Here is a 17,137-nt window from a genome sequence, read left to right as displayed (position 1 = left end):
CCCTTGCGCCAATGGGCGAGCACCGCTTAGAGATGAGCCAAGACGATGAGCGAGTCCTACGTGGAAGGGAAGAGATGGGACTACGAAGGCTCCGGATGGACCCACCTCTTCGAGCGGAGGCAGCGAAAGGTGCCTATTTTGCTGCGAAATGCGCGCTCGGGTTGTATAGGCGGATCGTAAAATGGAGAGCTCGTTCGAGGGTTCTTAACTCGAAAGTAGGAGAATAGCAAGGGCTGCCGCGAAAACCTCCTGCAAACGGGGGCCCCCGGGTCGCTGTACGCGTTGTCATCGCGGTTGAAAGTCGTGACCGTTTAAAATTAACTCGCACGCTGGGAATTTATCGGGCCAGTCGACAGTATCGCGTCACGCGAGCTTATATCGGATGAAACATTACCCACGTGTAAGAATACAACATGAAGAGAGATATCGATACTTTGGTTTATTTTACTGGCATCAAAAGATATTGATGTAAAGTAGATATATTTTATCAAATTTATTTCTTTTGACAATATTAAATATTAATAATTTTGCGAACGTAATTTTTCCAAACATAATTTCTCCAAAAATTATATTCTTTTATAGGCTTTTATGTGTAAAGAATATTTACTACACATTTATTTAATTTTTATGCTTACCGAGTAAAAAGCAATATATCAAAATCAGTCAAATTAATACTTCCGCTTTCATGTATTATGGCGACACGATTGGAAAGTCCTTTACAAACGTAAAACTTTTAATCAAAATTGTTCTTGTCATATTGTCAAGTACGAGATGTATTAAATATATAGATTTATTTTATTTCATGCAAAAACTTTTAAATTATTACTGTTATATTAAATGTTTATGCAATGTTTTCTCATGTTTAATTAGATTCTTATCGTGTAATTTTGCCTTTCATCTTACTGGATGCTCTGTGGCGTCTCTTGAAAATTTTTATTATTTGAATTTACAAGAAATCACAAGATATGGATACATGGTTGTGACTATCATCTATCGTTTCGTGATATGAAGTGCAACATGCGATCCGAATCACTTGCTTCGCGCAACCTCTGTCACACCCGTAAGCTGCTGGCGATGGGTATCTCCAAGACGGCATCGTGTAACATATAATTAGCGCAACGTACGTGTGTGCGTGCACATAAACATAACCGACTTCCGGATACAATGTCGGCCCGGTGAGCTGGAGTCGAAATTATTACCGATGTAAGGTCTCGCGAGAAGTGGGAGGGGGCGGCGGGGCGCAATAATATTTCGCGTTCCGCAATTTTTTGCCCGTCCAAAGGTACCCTCTCTGAGCTCGTCGCTGAGTCGCCGTGGCTCGCCGGTGGCTCTCCTGGCTCAGCCGTGGGTATTAATTTCACGAGAGAAAGAGAGAAACGCGGAGGGGGAAAGGCGGGGAGGGAAGCTGTTGGGCGAGGGCCGGTGGGGGCAGGCGCGGGTTGAACAAAACGACGTGGAAGACCATCTATGAGATGAGAAAATAATAATAAAGTGGAAATGAGCGAGCCGGGTCCATAAATTGCTCCGCTCCTTGTTAATGGTCTGGGGGCCCGGGGCGACCTCAGCTAAACGTGGCCCGGTCTGACCCGGCTTGGAACCCCTCTCTCTCTCTCTCTTCCTCTCCTCTCCTTTCACTATCTTTCTCTCCCTCTTTCACTCCTGCGTTCCCTCTTATTCTTCCCGTCTCACTCCGCCTGGGGTCTCTCTTGGTCTTGGGCCCGGCCGGAGGATCTGGTTCGACCCGTTCGAAGCGCTCTTGGAAGGCTCATTTCTGTATTTAATGGACGTCCAGAGATGCCTCTCTCTCCCCCCCCTCTCCCCACTGAGTCGCTGGGGCTCCCGAGAGCCAGAAAGAGGGACTAAAAGGGTCCGGAGGACACAAAGGATATACGTCGATGGTACTGCTTGCGATTGGCGACCGGGCGTGGCTCTACCGACAGATATCCGCTCCTCTTTAGACGCGCCAAAGCCGAATGCATGCTGAATACACTTCCAGTGCATTTACTTTTGAGATCGTGAGCTTTCCGATAGCAGAACGCTAGTAATGGATGAACAAAGCTTAAGGAGTACTGCGACATGAGATCACTCGTGTACATGTATGCGTATGTGTGCATGAACAAGTGTTTTTTATATTACATACATTGAATCTTTTTACTTATTGGATTCCGTATTGTTTTGTTATATAATGGCAAAATTAAATTAAATTGCGTTGACTACTTATTTTATAAATGAGTGATTAATAGTATATCTAAATGTTTATAAATTATACGCAAAGTGCAAAGTCATTAAAAAGATTATTAAAAGAAAAATTATTATATTTTTACTTACTATTAATTAAATGCATAACTAACTTTTTCGATTTGCATGTATAATAATCCATAGTTCTCTTTAAATTAGAGTAAACAATGTTATTCTATGTTAATATTGTATAATGATAGCACTGGTTTAATATGTAGCTTTTCTATTAATACTTGTATCATTTTATTCAATTATATAAAAATATTTCATCATTTATCAAAACTGTATAAGATTGACATTTGATATTACGAAATTACTTAAATGTATTATATAGAAGATTATCTGTTATGAACTAATTTAATTTAATTTTTGATTAAAGGATGAACGTATATCCTACGTTAGAGGGCAGCAGGAATCGAGGAGCACGTTGCACTCTCTGTGAGCGACAAGAAGAAACTAAATGCTACATCCATAACCAATGGTAGATATATCTTTTGCAATTAAATAATTATTATTATAATTATGATAAAAAAGTATGCCTCATACTTTTATATTTTATATTAAAATATAACATAATCATAATATATTAATAATATGATCGTACTTACAATCGATAAAGATACAGTCTATAATCTTTCTTATTACATATTGATCATATAGATTTTATGCAATATATTGTAACAATTCTTGAAATAATTTTATTACATAATTTCATGCCTATTTTTCTCTCCGGCGATTATAAAAAAATTAGTACGAAAGAAGGAAAAATATCATGAGAAAGGAACAGATGTTATTCGAGAAGAAGATTATATTATATTTGCATACTTTTTTGTGACTTCTCTATAATAATCGAATACAGACTGGCTCACTTGTTTACACTTATTCATTGAGGCTAAAAACTCGCTTTGTGAAAATCGACCGATACTATGGCAGCACACGATATCTTTTTTAATACTGTCAAACGCAAATGTAAATTCCGCTCTTGCATTCTGCAAACAAATTAATGATTAAGAAATACCTATTGCTCAGAAAATATTTGCTCGTTATCCTTTATATTATTATTTATATAAATACCTTTAACTGTGTGCTGTCGGGATCCACAATCACTTCTCCCGTTTCTTTCTCGATCGTACAATGTACAGCTGCAATAGTGAATTTCATGGAAAGTCCTGCATTAATCAGTGCCAGACATGACGCATTGATAGCGCAAGCCAGTAGCTGAAATTATCGTTTTCGCATTTTTACGTCCCTTGCATATTTATTAAAAAGATTTGTTGTTAATATAAGAAAATACCAAATGCGATCGTACCCCACCAGAATCCTGCAGCTCTTGCAGATTGATGCATACCATGGTGTTGGGATGAAACGATACCAATATAGTAGATTCACACGTCTCCTTTATATATGTTTCAATTAATCTGTCATCGACCTCTGGACAAAGACTCATGAGTAATCATGGAACTTTGGAAGCAATGATGACAAAATGGTTAATGAAAACTATTGCCTACGAACTTACTAGGTGGCCCTTTAAGGGGTGTATACGTCACTTCTACGGAAATTCTGTCGTACATCATCTTTTGGCTTTTTGCTTCTATCGGCCCGTTCACGCCTGCGATGATCGCGGTATCACCTGTGCAATGACGAAAACAACATGAGTGCATCAATAATGTTTACTACGATAAGAAGTAGTTTACGCCGTGTACCTTGCATAAACATCGTCGAACCATCTGATCTCGACAGCAAATTGATCTCGCAATTCATCGGTCGTAATACGCAGTCGACTTCACTAATTTCTTCCGTCATTTTTTGTCTGCAATTTAATGGATCTTGCACTCGATAATATCTGGCGGGACAACACACGTGAGAGGTTAGCAGCTGCACGTGGAAATCACGAACCAAACACAAGTGGGTAGCTCACTCGATACAGTGCAGTATAATAAGATTAATGGAAAACTTTGTTCAAGTAAAAACGTGAAATGAGTAACTACAGGTTTTTAAATAAATTCTATTTTATTGTAATAATATTAAAAAGTATTATTATTATTTATAATTATTATGTTTGAAACATAAAACTACATTATCGATAGGTCGGATTGCATCAATCCTCTGCTGCACTCTGCAGGAGAAAGATTGATATAATTTATGGCACGAGAATTTAAAATGTGTCGTGCAGAATGTGAAGAAATCTTTACTAATTTTCTTCATCCTCCTCCTCCTCCTCCTCCTCCTCCTCCTCTTCTTCTTCTTCTTCTTCTACGACTTCTTTCTCTTCTTCTGTAATAAGAAATTAGTTTAAGAAATATGTAAAAGTATAACTTTCTTTGTGAAACATTTCTAAAGTAATTACTCATGAGTATTGCTGGCGGTGAGATCATCTTTCGATACGCTTCTTCTTCCTCGACAGTTGGATCACGAATTTCCATGATTTCTGGTCCAATTTTATACTGTTCTTGGATAGGTGGCATATTGGAAGGACTATAATTATACGCGTTATACTTGTGGCCCCAACCGATGTACACATTGGCGAAGCGTCTGCGAAGCACCATTAAAATTACATTAGAGTACCTCGCAAGCATTCATTTCCCTGTAATGAAAATGCAAATTAATACAATTTTGCATTATAAATGTTCGCAACGGGCTAAGATGGTATTGTGTGTGTGAACGCACATTACGTATGTAATCTGAGAAATTATAGGATTCAATTTCCAATTATCTTTCGCTTAATATGCTGTTGCAGTACGTAAAATGCTTTTAGAAATTTGTTTTTAAAGATCTCATTATCATTGTTAATAATATCGCTAGGTTTTAAGTTGTTCCAACATCATCACAAATAATAAAATATTGGGTACATATTTGCGTACTGTCCAGCGGCAAATGCAAATGCTCCGGGCCAAACGTTTGATCTGACCAAAGCTATTGCAATATCTGGTTGAATGTACGACGATTGTCTGGCAGTCCATGGTATCACCGAGTCAATAATAGCATCTTCAGACAGAGGAGTCAAGAGAGGTGGCGCGATTTCTTTCTCGACCGTTTTGATATCGACTTCTTCTAGTTCTACTACTTCTTCTTCTTCTTTGACTTCTTCCTACGTAGTTAAAGTGTCAAGCAAGTTAAAGATGATACTCGCAGATAATTGTTAAAGACAATTTTAGTAACGACTAAAATCGATTCAACTGACGTCCGCGATTTCTTCTTTTTTCGCGGGACTCCACCAGACAGTCCGACCTTGTTTGAGAATATATGGGCTATGATGGCACCAATTTGACATGGACGGATCCACGAGAGCCTCGATGGACAGTGGTTCATAATGTATGTTTTCTCTTAAACCTTCTTCTGTGTAGGCTGAATGTGTCAAATGACGTATACGATTAATATATTCAAAGTTACGAAATTTTTGTCTCTTTGTAGTCGCTTATCAAAATATTCTATCTAACAATAAGTTTGTTACGTATTACCTTTCTCCCTTTCTTCTTCTATCTCTTCATCCTCAACTTCTCCACCGAGCGTGAAGAAACCGATCGGCGAAACGTGAGTAGTTGCGCTGATCCTTGCAATTTGTGCACGGAGATAATTTTTCTCCGTACCAGGGAACGGCGGAAAACTGTGAATCTGCCAGAAAATATAACGTAGAGAAAATGAGAGAAATACGAAAATCGATTTCAAGTTTAAAAGTTACACCCATTACTTGACTTTTGCTAATTTTTATCTTTTTATCCAGGAATCAATTGCATTCTCACGTGTCATTACGTAGGCATGTGACGTATCACTATACAGGGTGTTTCCTAAGTAAGTAGACAAACTTAAGGAGGATATTCCTTGGCTTATTTTAAGAAGAAAAGGTCATATAAACATATGTCCTAAACTGCTTTGTTTTCCAAAAAAGTACATCACTGTTTTCGTTCACTTTTCGGATAGCGTGCTTTTGCAGTACGAGTCAACAGCGGTGGGGATGGAGTGGGGATGGTCTCGCGGCGCCGCGAGTGAACACTCGCTTCAGACTGCGCCGCGCGGCCCACTCCATCCCCACCGCTGTTGACTCGTACTGCAAAAGCACGCTATCCGGCATCACTGCTATCACGTTATCTTTGACGCAAACTTTATTAGTTCCTATTAAGTTTAGTAATTTTATTAATAATGGTAAATTACACAAACGCCGAAATGGCAGATATGCATTTCGTATACGGTCTTGCTAATGGAAACGCTCGTCAAGCGAGACGTATTTACAATGACAGATACTTTTTTTTGGAAAACAAAGCAGTTTAGGACATACGTTTATATGACCTTTTCTTCTTAAAATAAGCCAAGGAATATCCTCCTTAAGTTTGTCTACTTACTTAGGAAACACCCTGTATATTTTCTGAGACCTTTAAGTTACCGCGGTTCAATCTCTCTATTCATGCACCCTGCATTGGAATCGCGTTCCAGGATTCTGACATCGTCACGCACACCACCCAGATATCATGGATAACAAGGCGATATGTGTGTGACGTTATGTATGCGTTATGGACGTGTTCGCAAATAACATCGCTTTAACTAGGAGCTCCTTCATTAAAAGGCATCACGTACCGGTGTCTCCAAGTTTCCCGTGCAGTATCGGACAATCTGTCGTGCAATTACTATCTGCTGCGGTGTAACCGACGGAAGTTCGATCCACTCGTCCAACCCGGGCGCGTTGCATACAAAATACACCTAAATAGCGTCGCCGTGAGGTGAGCGGGAGATCGTGAAAAAAAGGAGTACGCGACGTGACACGGGTTGAATATTAATTCGTTACGCGTCTATTGAGAGGTCGTCGTTGATACCGTGGTAATTGAGAGCCCGTAAACGCGCACCTTCTTATTGAGGCCGCCGCCGATTCTTTCGGCTGGTACTTCCGGCGGCGGTTTCCACGGATTAACAGGCAGGGGTGGAAATACAAATTCCAAAGGCTTTTCTCCTGCTGCGTCCTCGCGCGGGATTTCCGCTGCTCCGCCGATTCCCTCCAAGGCTTCATTTCCCGTTTTTGTCGCGACTTCTCCCCTCGCGAGATCCGCCGCCGTTGTTTCGGCTTCGACTCTCTCTTCCTCTCGTCGAGCTTGCTCATCAGCTTCCTCCTGCTGTTCCAGAGAAAAATATTATAAAAAGCTCTCAAATAATCTTTTAACACTCTTTAATATAATAAATATTTATCCGTTATATTTCTTCGAAAAGAACTGGAGACAATGTTTTTATCGTAACATGATTATAATAATTACTTAATTTACAATACTTTTAAATTAAATATTTGATAATAGATGACGAATCAATGAATGTACTATCCAGAAAAATATCATAGAAATAAAAGAACATGGAAAATGTGTGATGCAATCAGCAAATAAAATTGTTATAAAAGATAGTATATATTTTGATAATAATATTTTACCTCCAATCTTCGAGCAAGCTCAGTTGGCTGAAGTTCAGCTTCCACCACATAATAATTGTGAGGTTTCCCGAGTACTTTACCCCAAAACCTGACATATGGAATCAAGTTGGAGGATTACATGTATTAAGTTTACGCAACAAACAATGTTGCACAGTTTCGTTACAATGTAGGTTACTCGGATTAAATGTACCTGATATTTTCAAGCGGTGTCGTGGCGGCGAGTTTTCGAATGGACAAATTAAGCAATACCATCTCGCCTCGCGGCAATCCTACCCCCGTCTGCTCGAAGTAGAACAAAAGATCCAGCATGTCGGGATATTTCTTTTTCTCGTCCTTCTCCTCCTCTTCCTCCATCCTCTCCTGTTCGCCTTCGTCAATCTGCTTTACACTCTCCTGTGATTACAAGAAAATTAAGAGGCAGGGTAAAACGAAGATTATAGTACGCCTCGTTTGCGCCATTTCCATGTTATTTATCCCAGGGAAACTCGAAGCGTATCGGTGGTTTCATTATCTGTTACTTGTCAGACCACACCTGGAAGAGCCTAATGAGCTTCTTGGCATCGTCGTACTGCACGGGTGGTACATATAAATCCCGAAGATGGTCCGTCTTAGTCTTAAATCTCTCGTCCTTTATTTTTCTGCTGTATTGCTCAAAGATGTCGACAGCGTTTCGTGGTTGCTCGGACAAGATTTTTGCTAAAAGCTCGGTTAAATGATCGTACCTAAAAGATTCAAAATGTAAATTAAATTTCTAACTTTCCTTTCAAATATATTGCATTTTCTCCAGCCACATTTTTATTTAGTACATTTAACATTTTTTCTCAAGAGCGACGCAGAACATTCTACACTTTACTACACATGATCACATTTGTGGAGGAAAAGTACATAGGGTGTGTATATGAAGTATGTATTGCAAGTAATACTACGCAAAGGAAATGCAATTGTACAATTTTTATCGCACGAAATTCAGCGATACACTTACAAGCTGTCACCCGATTCCGAGCTGTGTTTCTGGAGAAATTTCTTTGCGCGTCGGATGTCGTATTCTACGCTAGGAACATCGTCGGAAGGTGCTTCTTCTATGCTATAAGAATACGCCATTCTGTTATTATGTTATTCTTCACGTCTCACCGCATGCAGCTAGCTCTCAAAATTGCAATGTAGTGCTACATAACCGGATACTCGGTATCATCGCGCTGACATAATCATTACGCAAGCTGTCATCATTTAATAACTTATATCAGCGCAAACTGACTTTTTTTTAATCGACGCTATTCATTCGTTTCTTCCGTTCAACACCATCCTGTGCCGCGATTGCTGCTACAGAAATATAAAATCTTATCTAATGACCTAATTATTTCAACTCACTGTACCAAAAATACTTTTAATCAGCTTTGTTAAAAGTAGTTAGAACGATAGCTGAGATAAATGGCACCCACACGTATCTATCGAACAGAAATTCACTTCCGACTGGAAATATAAAAATAGGCTACGTAGAATAATTAAAAGAATTCGATATTGTAAATACAAGAAAAATTAAATAGACTATATAATCTATTCATTATTATATAATAAAATTATACTACAGGGTGAGGCACCTAAAACAGGCCACCTGAATTTCTCGGCTGTTATTGGTGATAGAAAAAAATGTGCCGGACCAAACTTGCATGGTTTCGAGGGACACATAATTTGTTCTAAATAATTTTTTATTAGGTGGACGCGTAGAGGTCATATGAAGGTCACCTTCGTTTTTTTAAATGGTATGATATGTTTTTTTACGTACCATTTAGTAGAGCGTTTGAAGATGCGCACATTGCGCATCTTCAAAATCATTCAAGGTCACTGAAGGCCAACTGCAAGGGAAAATAATTTACTATATATTGCCTAGAGTTCTCTGCTATTAAAAATACTGTAAACTCAGAAATGAAAAAGTTCTAGCCCTTAGAAATTTTTTCTTGTTCCGCGAAGTTCTGAGTTGTCGTTATCATTATTTTTTATATTGCCTAGAGTTCTCTGCTATTGAAAATACCGTAAATTCAGAAATGAAAAAGTTCTCGAGTTAAAAATTTTTTTCTTCTCAGAGGAGTTCTGAGTTGATGATATCATTATTTTTTATATTGCCTAGAGTTCTCTGCTATTGAAAATACCGTAAACTCAGAAATGAAAAAGTTCTAGCCCTTAGAAATTTTAGCCTTCAGTGACCTTAAATTATTTTGACCCGTAGATCAATGTGCGCATCTTCAAACGCTCTACTAGATCATACGTAAAAAAACATATACCATTTAAAAAAACGAAGTTGACCTTCATATGACATCTACGCGTCCACCTAATAAAAAACTATTTAGAACAAATTATGTGTCCCTCGAAACCATGCAAGTTTGGTCTGACACATTTTTTTCTATCACCAATAACAGTCGAGATATTCAGGTGGCCTGTTTTAGGTGCCTCACCCTGTATATAACTATTATAATATTGTATGATATTAATAATACATAATAATATAACTTTTAAATAATATAATTTTATATTCAAAATGTTAAGCACATTTTACTTTAGTTACTTTTACTTTTCTATATCGATAATTTTATATATGTTCTCTTTCTATAATAATATTATATGTACAATCATTTTCTGTGTAATCAATGAATTAAGAAAAAAAAAGAATGAATAATGTGACTCACAATACAGAAGAATCGCACAACATGCTTTCTATCAGCTTGTATCCTGGAGCATAGTTATCGTCTATCGGGTGTCCTAAATATGACGGACGCTTCTCGAGGTCACTGGCTGTTTCCTTTGACGCCCACCCTTCTTTTAAAGCGTAGGACACGTGTCCTGTCTTCAAAAACTATCGCAACGATAAACGTAGAGTCGTTATGATCAAAAGCTTCCGAAAAGTTATGCCGTTAAAAATAGTTTCTAAGAGGAACGTTAACGAGAAATGATATTACATTTTCCATAAGAATATTTTTGTATGGCGATCATAAATTTGTTAAACATGAAACAGTTAAATTACAAAATATACTAGAAGACATTAAATATTATTAAATTATTATTCATATCATTTACTAAAAACCATATTTATTAAAATTATTACAGTATTTACGCTTAACGTAAACGCATTTATAGAAAGATTTTATTGAACCACAACATTAACGTTAGATTTCTTTCTTCTGCTTTGTTCTATTGATTTTCGATATTCTATAGATAAATACAATAGACCCGTATATAAATACAATAAGACTCATATAATGCGGTCTCCTACAATACGTATAGCGGAGCGGAAAAATTGCGACAGTGCTTGTATAACGCGAAAGAAACTATTACATATATCACGCATTGGAGATTGAAATTATTTAAAGATTGGGAATGTGACCAACTAAATGTTTTCAAGTAAAAACATTTTTAATCTACACATGTACATATCTGTTTTCGGTTTGCATTGTAATTTTTACGCATATGTATAATAAAATGTTTCAAGACCTCAGAGAAAAATGTTGTTTCGACAAAACAGCCCTGACTCTGCAGCAGCTCTTTATAATTTATGATCTTGTGCAACTCTGAGTATCATGCTTGCGTGACCAACATAGACCATTATGCAAATCGCGTCTCCATAATGTCAGCCTGCCAATATTCATCGATGTAAACGAGTATATAAACGGATTGGCCACAATGCAGAATCGCGATTAATAAAATCTGAAATGTCTTCGAGGAAGGAAACGAGGATAACGGATGCGTGTGATCGGTACGTCCTTGTCCTTTCGCGGGAAATTTCACAATCCTACACCGGATGTATACCTTAATAACAAAACTGTCCGTTCCGATGAATCGAAATTCCTCTGATTGAAATTTTCTATCGACACATGCAGTCCCGCGATCTCGTGCAACACGCGCGGCGTTAATTACAATTCGTTGCTGCACCGTCAACAAGGTGAAATTATGGGCCATGTATGCGAGGCATTCAGTAGAGCACGTGGCAAGCTCCAAACACACGGGATTGCAAACAGTCCGGGATTTCGTAATTTCAGGAGTTATAACAGGTGGTGTTGGGACGTATCGCACACGATCGTGCCACCAGCGTGGCGACCAAACACGCGCTTTTCGGCGACCAGCTGCGTCATTCCGTTCGGCATTCCGTCCGGCACTTCACCGTTACATAATGCCGCGTAATTAACAAAATGGTATGCCGATTAATAAAACGCGAACGCGTGATTAGCCGGGCCGACGTATATCGGACGGGCGGAATCGGAACAGAACGGATTACTCGATTCGCCGAAATTCAATAGCAGCGGCCGTTTGACGCGCGCATTGTTCACGCGACGGCCAGATGCGTTAATTAACAAAAGGCCGTTAATGCATGAGCGTCTATCGCAGATGCGATTTTCAACCGATAACGTTGATAAACGAGTACGGATAATCCGGCGCGCATCCGCGCGTAATGACTAGACGAGGATCGAAGTATTTTCCTCGATTTCATTTTCTGCAGCGATCGCTGTGAAACACTGTCGCACTCAAACGAGCGTTTTCTAGCGAATGCATCAATTAAGTGAATAACGCGTAACGAGTAATAAATACGTTTACTTTTAGCTGTGCACTGTGTATCCTCTATTTTCGTGAAAATTATTTTGCCGACACAATTTCATAGATTAACTTTCGCGTACGTATTTAATCGAGTTTGAATAATTAAATTCCAAATTAATATTCTAATTTTTTAATCGGATTACTAAATAGTATTTATTTCAAGCAACTAATTTTATCAAAATGAAATGTTCAAAGAACTTGTTCGATTTTTTGATAAATCCGGATATATTGAAACGAAAGAGAGAATCACATTATGGAAAATGTAATATCTTGTGGAAAATGTAACATCATTTCTCGTTAACGTTTCTCTTGGAAACTATTTTTAACGGCATAAATTTTCGGAAGCTTTTCGACGTTTATCGTTGCGATAGGTTTTAAAAACAGGACACTTCATGCGTTACAGAAATAGATTCAGGAATTTCTAGAATTCTTGTAAAATATAATCTCTTCTCAAAGAGACTCTTCGTTTCATCGACGAGGGGAGAGCGATAAATTCGTTAATCAAACGGCATTGGACGCATTTCGACTGTGGACGGCGATCGTCAGAGCTGGAGCCTCGTAATTCGCGGGGGCGTCGGAGTATGAATGAGTAAGAAATCTCCCTCCTATCGCCTCTTAAGCCATCTCGTTCTCTCGCCAGTCCCGGCCACCCTGTTTCTCTCACCAGCCCTACTCGTCTCCCTCTCTGTACCTTCTTCCTCTCTCGTTCCCTTCTTCCTCCACCGTGCCGTCGTTCCTCTTCGGCCCCTCTTCCTCGCACCCACACCGACCGAAAGCAGCTCATATCGGGGGTCGGTTCTCTCTCCGAGTTCCGCGCTTCTTTCGGTCAGTTTTCTCCCGTGAGTTGTACGCGCGCGCGCTCCTCTCGTGAGGACCGGCTTCCGTGTCGTACAGCCTTTAGGCCCTACAGGTCTCAAGGAACAAGAATCGACGTAGTGTTGGGATAAAAACGACTCTCTCCGCATCCTGGATTCCCGCAGGACGGGGGAGCCGCGTTGTTCACCATGCACCATCGACTGTCAAGGTTGGTTGCGCGATACTTGGTTTTTATTAAATTAGTGGGATAAACATTTAATAATCATTTTGATTAAACTATTATCTTCTTCTCGACTTTCTTCATCATCGAGTCGAGAACAGAGTGTCTTGCTACGATACACTAGCTCACAAAACTGTTTCATTTTGCGTGTCCATTTTGCATTGTTTGTATTTTGAGCGTAAGAAATGTTGTTGAAAGCATTCGCTCTACAAAGATTATTGTAAGATTTAATTTATTATTAATTAAGAATTTAAAGTTAAGTAGCAAACGTTAACTGACGGAAGGAAAATATTGCAATGACGAAAAGATGAACTCCGCTGAATAACGCGCGATTCAAAGTCTTTTCATTCAGGATAGAGAATCACGCTGCTCTCGGATAGGTACTCTCGCAGTTATTAAAACGATTTAGTACGAAGTGCGCGAGTTTACGTCTACTGGATCTTATTATTAAAAGTTCCACTTCTCCCGTCTTGAAATCGTCCGAACTCCGGTAATGTCATCCTATCTTGAAAGTGCAGTCCAACTTCTTCGGTGGTAATTACACGGCACTACGTGAAGAAGAGGATAAAAGGCAAGCGCGTCCTGCGTTCAGAACCGAATAATTCTTTACGTAAACTATGTTGCACAAAGTCCTGCCGAAGAAAAGATATCTGCAGCAACCTTTTCATTTTCTTTCAGGAAATTATCGTTCTTTCGAAAATTATCGTTTGTACGAGCCACGTCCAGTTTCTCTGGTTGAAATACGTGCTAGCGAAATTTCACTCTCGCGCGCTGTGTTCAAGGTTTTGCCTCCATTTCATTATTTTAACACATGCGGATGGTTCCACGTTTCCGCATGTTCTCCCCTCGCCCCGTTACTTCTGCGTGTCCTGAATATTTTATAATGTTTAATATCAATTAGCACACCCACGTACCCGGTATGCATCATGGTGTTTCGTCTGCTTTGCCACGAAGAGTAATGCTACTCGTTACTATTAAGGAGCTATCGCAAAGCGCGTCTTACATTATTCATCCGCCGTTTACACACGCGGCATCGCCGATCGCTCGTAAATCGCTCGTTCTCGACCGCCCCGACTCACTTTTCATTAAGACGTCGACGATTGAGTGAATGAACGGATGAATGGATTTCCAGAAGACGCGAAGAGACCCCGATCCTTCCTTGGCCTTGAGGCTACTTGAAATGCTAACGTGCCAAGCTGCTTGAACCCTTCCATTAATGAGATTTTGATTTATTATAAAGAAGAAATGTATATGAATTAAATTATCATAATTTGGAATATTTGTGGATATATTACGTAACTGTTCGCGCATAAAAATGATACGTCGGAGATATTATATTTTACGCATTTAAGAAATACTAAATTATTCCGCATTCGTATTATTAAAACCTCGAAACACGTGTATCATGCCTTCAGCACATCGCAGTTTTCATCCAAAAGCTCTCCCAAATATTTTATTTTAGCCTTTATTTGCGTATCAGTCAGCACCAGAAAGCTATCAATCAGTGCTTCAATTTAATTCTGTACAACAACTAATTGACATTTTTGTTTATTCGCATCCTTTACGAAAAACGTATGTTTATAGATATAATTGATTTACTAGCATTATGCAACGATTTCTGCATAGCTTAACTACACCGTTAAAAATTGTGCGTCCATATGTTAAAATTTTCTTGTGTTGCCATGTTTTGATTACTACTTCAATGTAAAATTAACATACAACTGATATGTTATTATTTTTATAACAATTTTATATGTTACATTAATGTTACATTAACTTCATAACTTAACATTTTGTGTATGTCTCTTAGAAATGGAATATTATTTCAAATGCTTTTAACACAATAATTTTAAACAATCAACATGTCACAAAGTCAGTTTAACATTCTAAAAGAAGTTAAAGTAAATCTTCAAATAATCATGAACTTTGACATATAAAATAATCAAATTTACTAAAATTAAATGTTTCTATCAAAAATAATTTAAGTTGAAATAATTACTATCATGTGTTAATATAACATAAAAAGTAAATGTTCATATTGTACGAACGAAAATGTTCTATCAACTTTTCCGATGAGTTATTGTAACTTCTCTTCCATGTAGTTTTCAATTACTTTGTATGTTATTTTTACATCACACTTAAAGTTACAGTAACAAAAATAAATGTAAAGTATTGTGTTAATTACTTAACATTTCTAGTTTGTCAAGAAGTAACATATGACGAATGAGTTACTTTAACTTAAAATTTAGAGTGGACTTTCTGGGACATGCAAAAAATGTTAAAATTAACATTTTATTTTTTACTGTGTATATATTATAAATTAAAGTACACTACTACTACTTGCGATTTTCATTTCTGTTGGATATATTATATCAAAAGTTGCTTTATCTCGTTTGATTTCACGACTCAGGAATGATGCATGTGCACATTCAAGTGGAACGGATCATTTCCTTATATTAGGTCTAATCGTCATAAAATAAAAAAAAACGACCTCCATTCTCGTTTCCGCTGATGTAACGTTAATGTTTTATCTTTTTACTCGTACACACATAGTTGCGTATAAAAGTTATATTAACATCCGTATGCGCAGTTTCTTTTTCTGGAATAATAAAAAGCCTCGTTATGTCCGCTCTTAGATATAAAGACCAGTAATTACGTCATTGTAGTCGAAGATTCCGATAGATCTAATTAACCAGAATCTAATAACAATTGCACGAAATTATGCCGTACATACATGAAACCTATTTAAAGAAGGGTTCTCGCGAGCTCCGATGCGTCGCGCGAGTTTGTCAACCGAGAAATTTAACGAAGCGCGAAGTCACACTGCGGGATAAGGGGGCAGAAGCAAAATTTGCGATACCGACTTCAATGTCGGGAGGCCGCAGGCCCGTGGTCCATGACCGGTCGACGCAGCCTCCTCCCGGTTCCAGAGAGAATCGGAGTCACGTTCAGTCAGTGGCCGACTCCCGTCCGTGGAGGTGGTGCGCGTTATCGCTCCTTCGGCTCCTTTCTCAGCAGAGTGTGTCGAGAGGGGTTTTCCGGCTTCTGCGTACGTCCCGAGGCTCATCCTCATCGGGCATGACGGACACCAGGAACACGTGGTTAGTCGAAAGTTCTCTTTCCGCGCCCTCGCTTTGTCTCTGTCGCGTCAAAGTTTCTCGCTACGCGTATTCTCAGCGCGCTCATCGATTATTCCGTGAAAAGATCAAAAGACATCGATTATCATGATCTGTTTTTCAGTTTCCCTCGGACTTTATCGATCTCCGGTATCTCAGCTGTTCTAATTAACTCGTTTTTACGAAGCTACACGGAAGTGCCCTATTATGAAATCGTTTGAAGGTAACTTTAATTAAAAACCGAAGTGGTTTTTGCACGCATACCCTCGCCTTCGATCGCGCGGTTGCACCAGATCTGCGATTATACACGTTGAACATACGTGTATTGTGTAATTATCAATTACAACATCATTTAGAAAACCGGTAGATTAGAGTGAAGGAGCAATTGATCGACGTAAATCGCGTTCTTTTTCGCTTCCTTCCCACCTTCCTCGCTTCTATATCGGAGCGACAAATCGAGATTGCGCGAAGATACCGCAAGACTTGAGAGACTCGTAATTGCTGTGTACACTTCAGCGATTGAGCTGTCACGAACGTGCGTGAGATTTGGTTCGACGTACGGTATCTTGAACCGTTTTCCCACCGGGGGATTAAAATTGAAATCAGTCAGATGACAATTTTTGTATGCGTGATGCGTTAATTCTTTTTGTTTGCACGGATATATCAGGACAATACGCACGCTCAACTATTCAATTTCCTCTACTGCCAAAATCGGCAATATGTACATAAATATGCCGTGTTACGTCATGGTTTGCTGCATAT

General features: G+C 38.8%; 3 protein-coding genes across 7 annotated transcripts in view; 1 reads left to right on the top strand and 2 right to left on the bottom strand.

Moving 5' to 3' along the window:
• Positions 1-3,028: 3,028 nt before the first annotated feature.
• Positions 3,029-4,205, bottom strand: LOC105282446 (exosome complex component RRP46). 2 transcript variants are annotated; one of them, XM_026974796.1, is made up of 5 exons: positions 3,942-4,205; positions 3,755-3,868; positions 3,533-3,669; positions 3,313-3,456; positions 3,029-3,227 (listed from the first exon to the last, which is right to left on the bottom strand). In XM_026974796.1, exons 1-5 carry the CDS (start codon positions 4,039-4,041, stop codon positions 3,045-3,047), a joined length of 678 nt encoding a protein of 225 aa, XP_026830597.1. In that variant the 5' UTR covers positions 4,042-4,205; the 3' UTR covers positions 3,029-3,044. The 2 variants fall into 2 exon arrangements, with proteins under 2 accessions (XP_026830597.1, XP_011342703.1); XM_011344401.3 differs by having other exon boundaries at positions 3,548-3,669; positions 3,942-4,192.
• A 224-nt stretch (positions 4,206-4,429) lies between these two features.
• On the bottom strand, positions 4,430-8,743 carry LOC105282448 (radial spoke head protein 6 homolog A). Its single transcript, XM_026974809.1, has 11 exons — positions 8,625-8,743; positions 8,175-8,364; positions 7,833-8,032; positions 7,643-7,730; positions 7,044-7,337; positions 6,808-6,930; positions 5,697-5,850; positions 5,420-5,571; positions 5,100-5,326; positions 4,586-4,770; positions 4,430-4,500 (listed from the first exon to the last, which is right to left on the bottom strand). The coding sequence occupies exons 1-11, from the start codon at positions 8,741-8,743 to the stop codon at positions 4,430-4,432; spliced, it is 1,803 nt and encodes a 600-aa protein (XP_026830610.1).
• Positions 8,744-12,992: 4,249 nt separating this feature from the next.
• Positions 12,993-17,137, top strand: part of LOC105282445 (papilin) — a 152,885-nt gene continuing 148,740 nt past the window's right edge. For 2 of the 4 annotated variants that reach the window (XM_011344397.3, XM_011344396.3), the window contains exon 1: positions 16,171-16,360. In XM_011344397.3, coding sequence (XP_011342699.2) covers positions 16,338-16,360 — 23 coding nt within the window. In that variant the 5' untranslated portion in view covers positions 16,171-16,337. Of the gene's footprint in view, positions 13,248-16,170; positions 16,361-17,137 lie in introns of those variants that run through there. The other 2 variants (XM_011344400.3, XM_011344399.3) reach the window with 2 other exon arrangements.

This window comes from Ooceraea biroi, chromosome 14 (genome assembly GCF_003672135.1).
Source record: "Ooceraea biroi isolate clonal line C1 chromosome 14, Obir_v5.4, whole genome shotgun sequence".
Lineage (NCBI taxonomy): Eukaryota > Metazoa > Arthropoda > Insecta > Hymenoptera > Formicidae > Ooceraea > Ooceraea biroi.
This window is presented reverse-complemented; position numbering and strand designations above follow the sequence as displayed.

Coding starts and splice junctions, on each gene's coding strand:
- LOC105282446 (XM_026974796.1), bottom strand. CDS start 4,041: ATGACGGAAGAAATTAGTGAAGTCGACTGCGTATTACGACCGATGAAT. Junction 3,869..3,941: donor TTCGACGATGTTTATGCAAG/GTACACGGCGTA, acceptor GTCATTGCACAG/GTGATACCGCGATCATCGCA. Junction 3,228..3,312: donor CCGACAGCACACAGTTAAAG/GTATTTATATAA, acceptor ATTTGTTTGCAG/AATGCAAGAGCGGAATTTAC.
- LOC105282448 (XM_026974809.1), bottom strand. CDS start 8,743: ATGGCGTATTCTTATAGCATAGAAGAAGCACCTTCCGACGATGTTCCT. Junction 7,731..7,832: donor ACACCGCTTGAAAATATCAG/GTACATTTAATC, acceptor TCCATATGTCAG/GTTTTGGGGTAAAGTACTCG. Junction 5,851..6,807: donor CGGGAAACTTGGAGACACCG/GTACGTGATGCC, acceptor ATTTTCTGGCAG/ATTCACAGTTTTCCGCCGTT.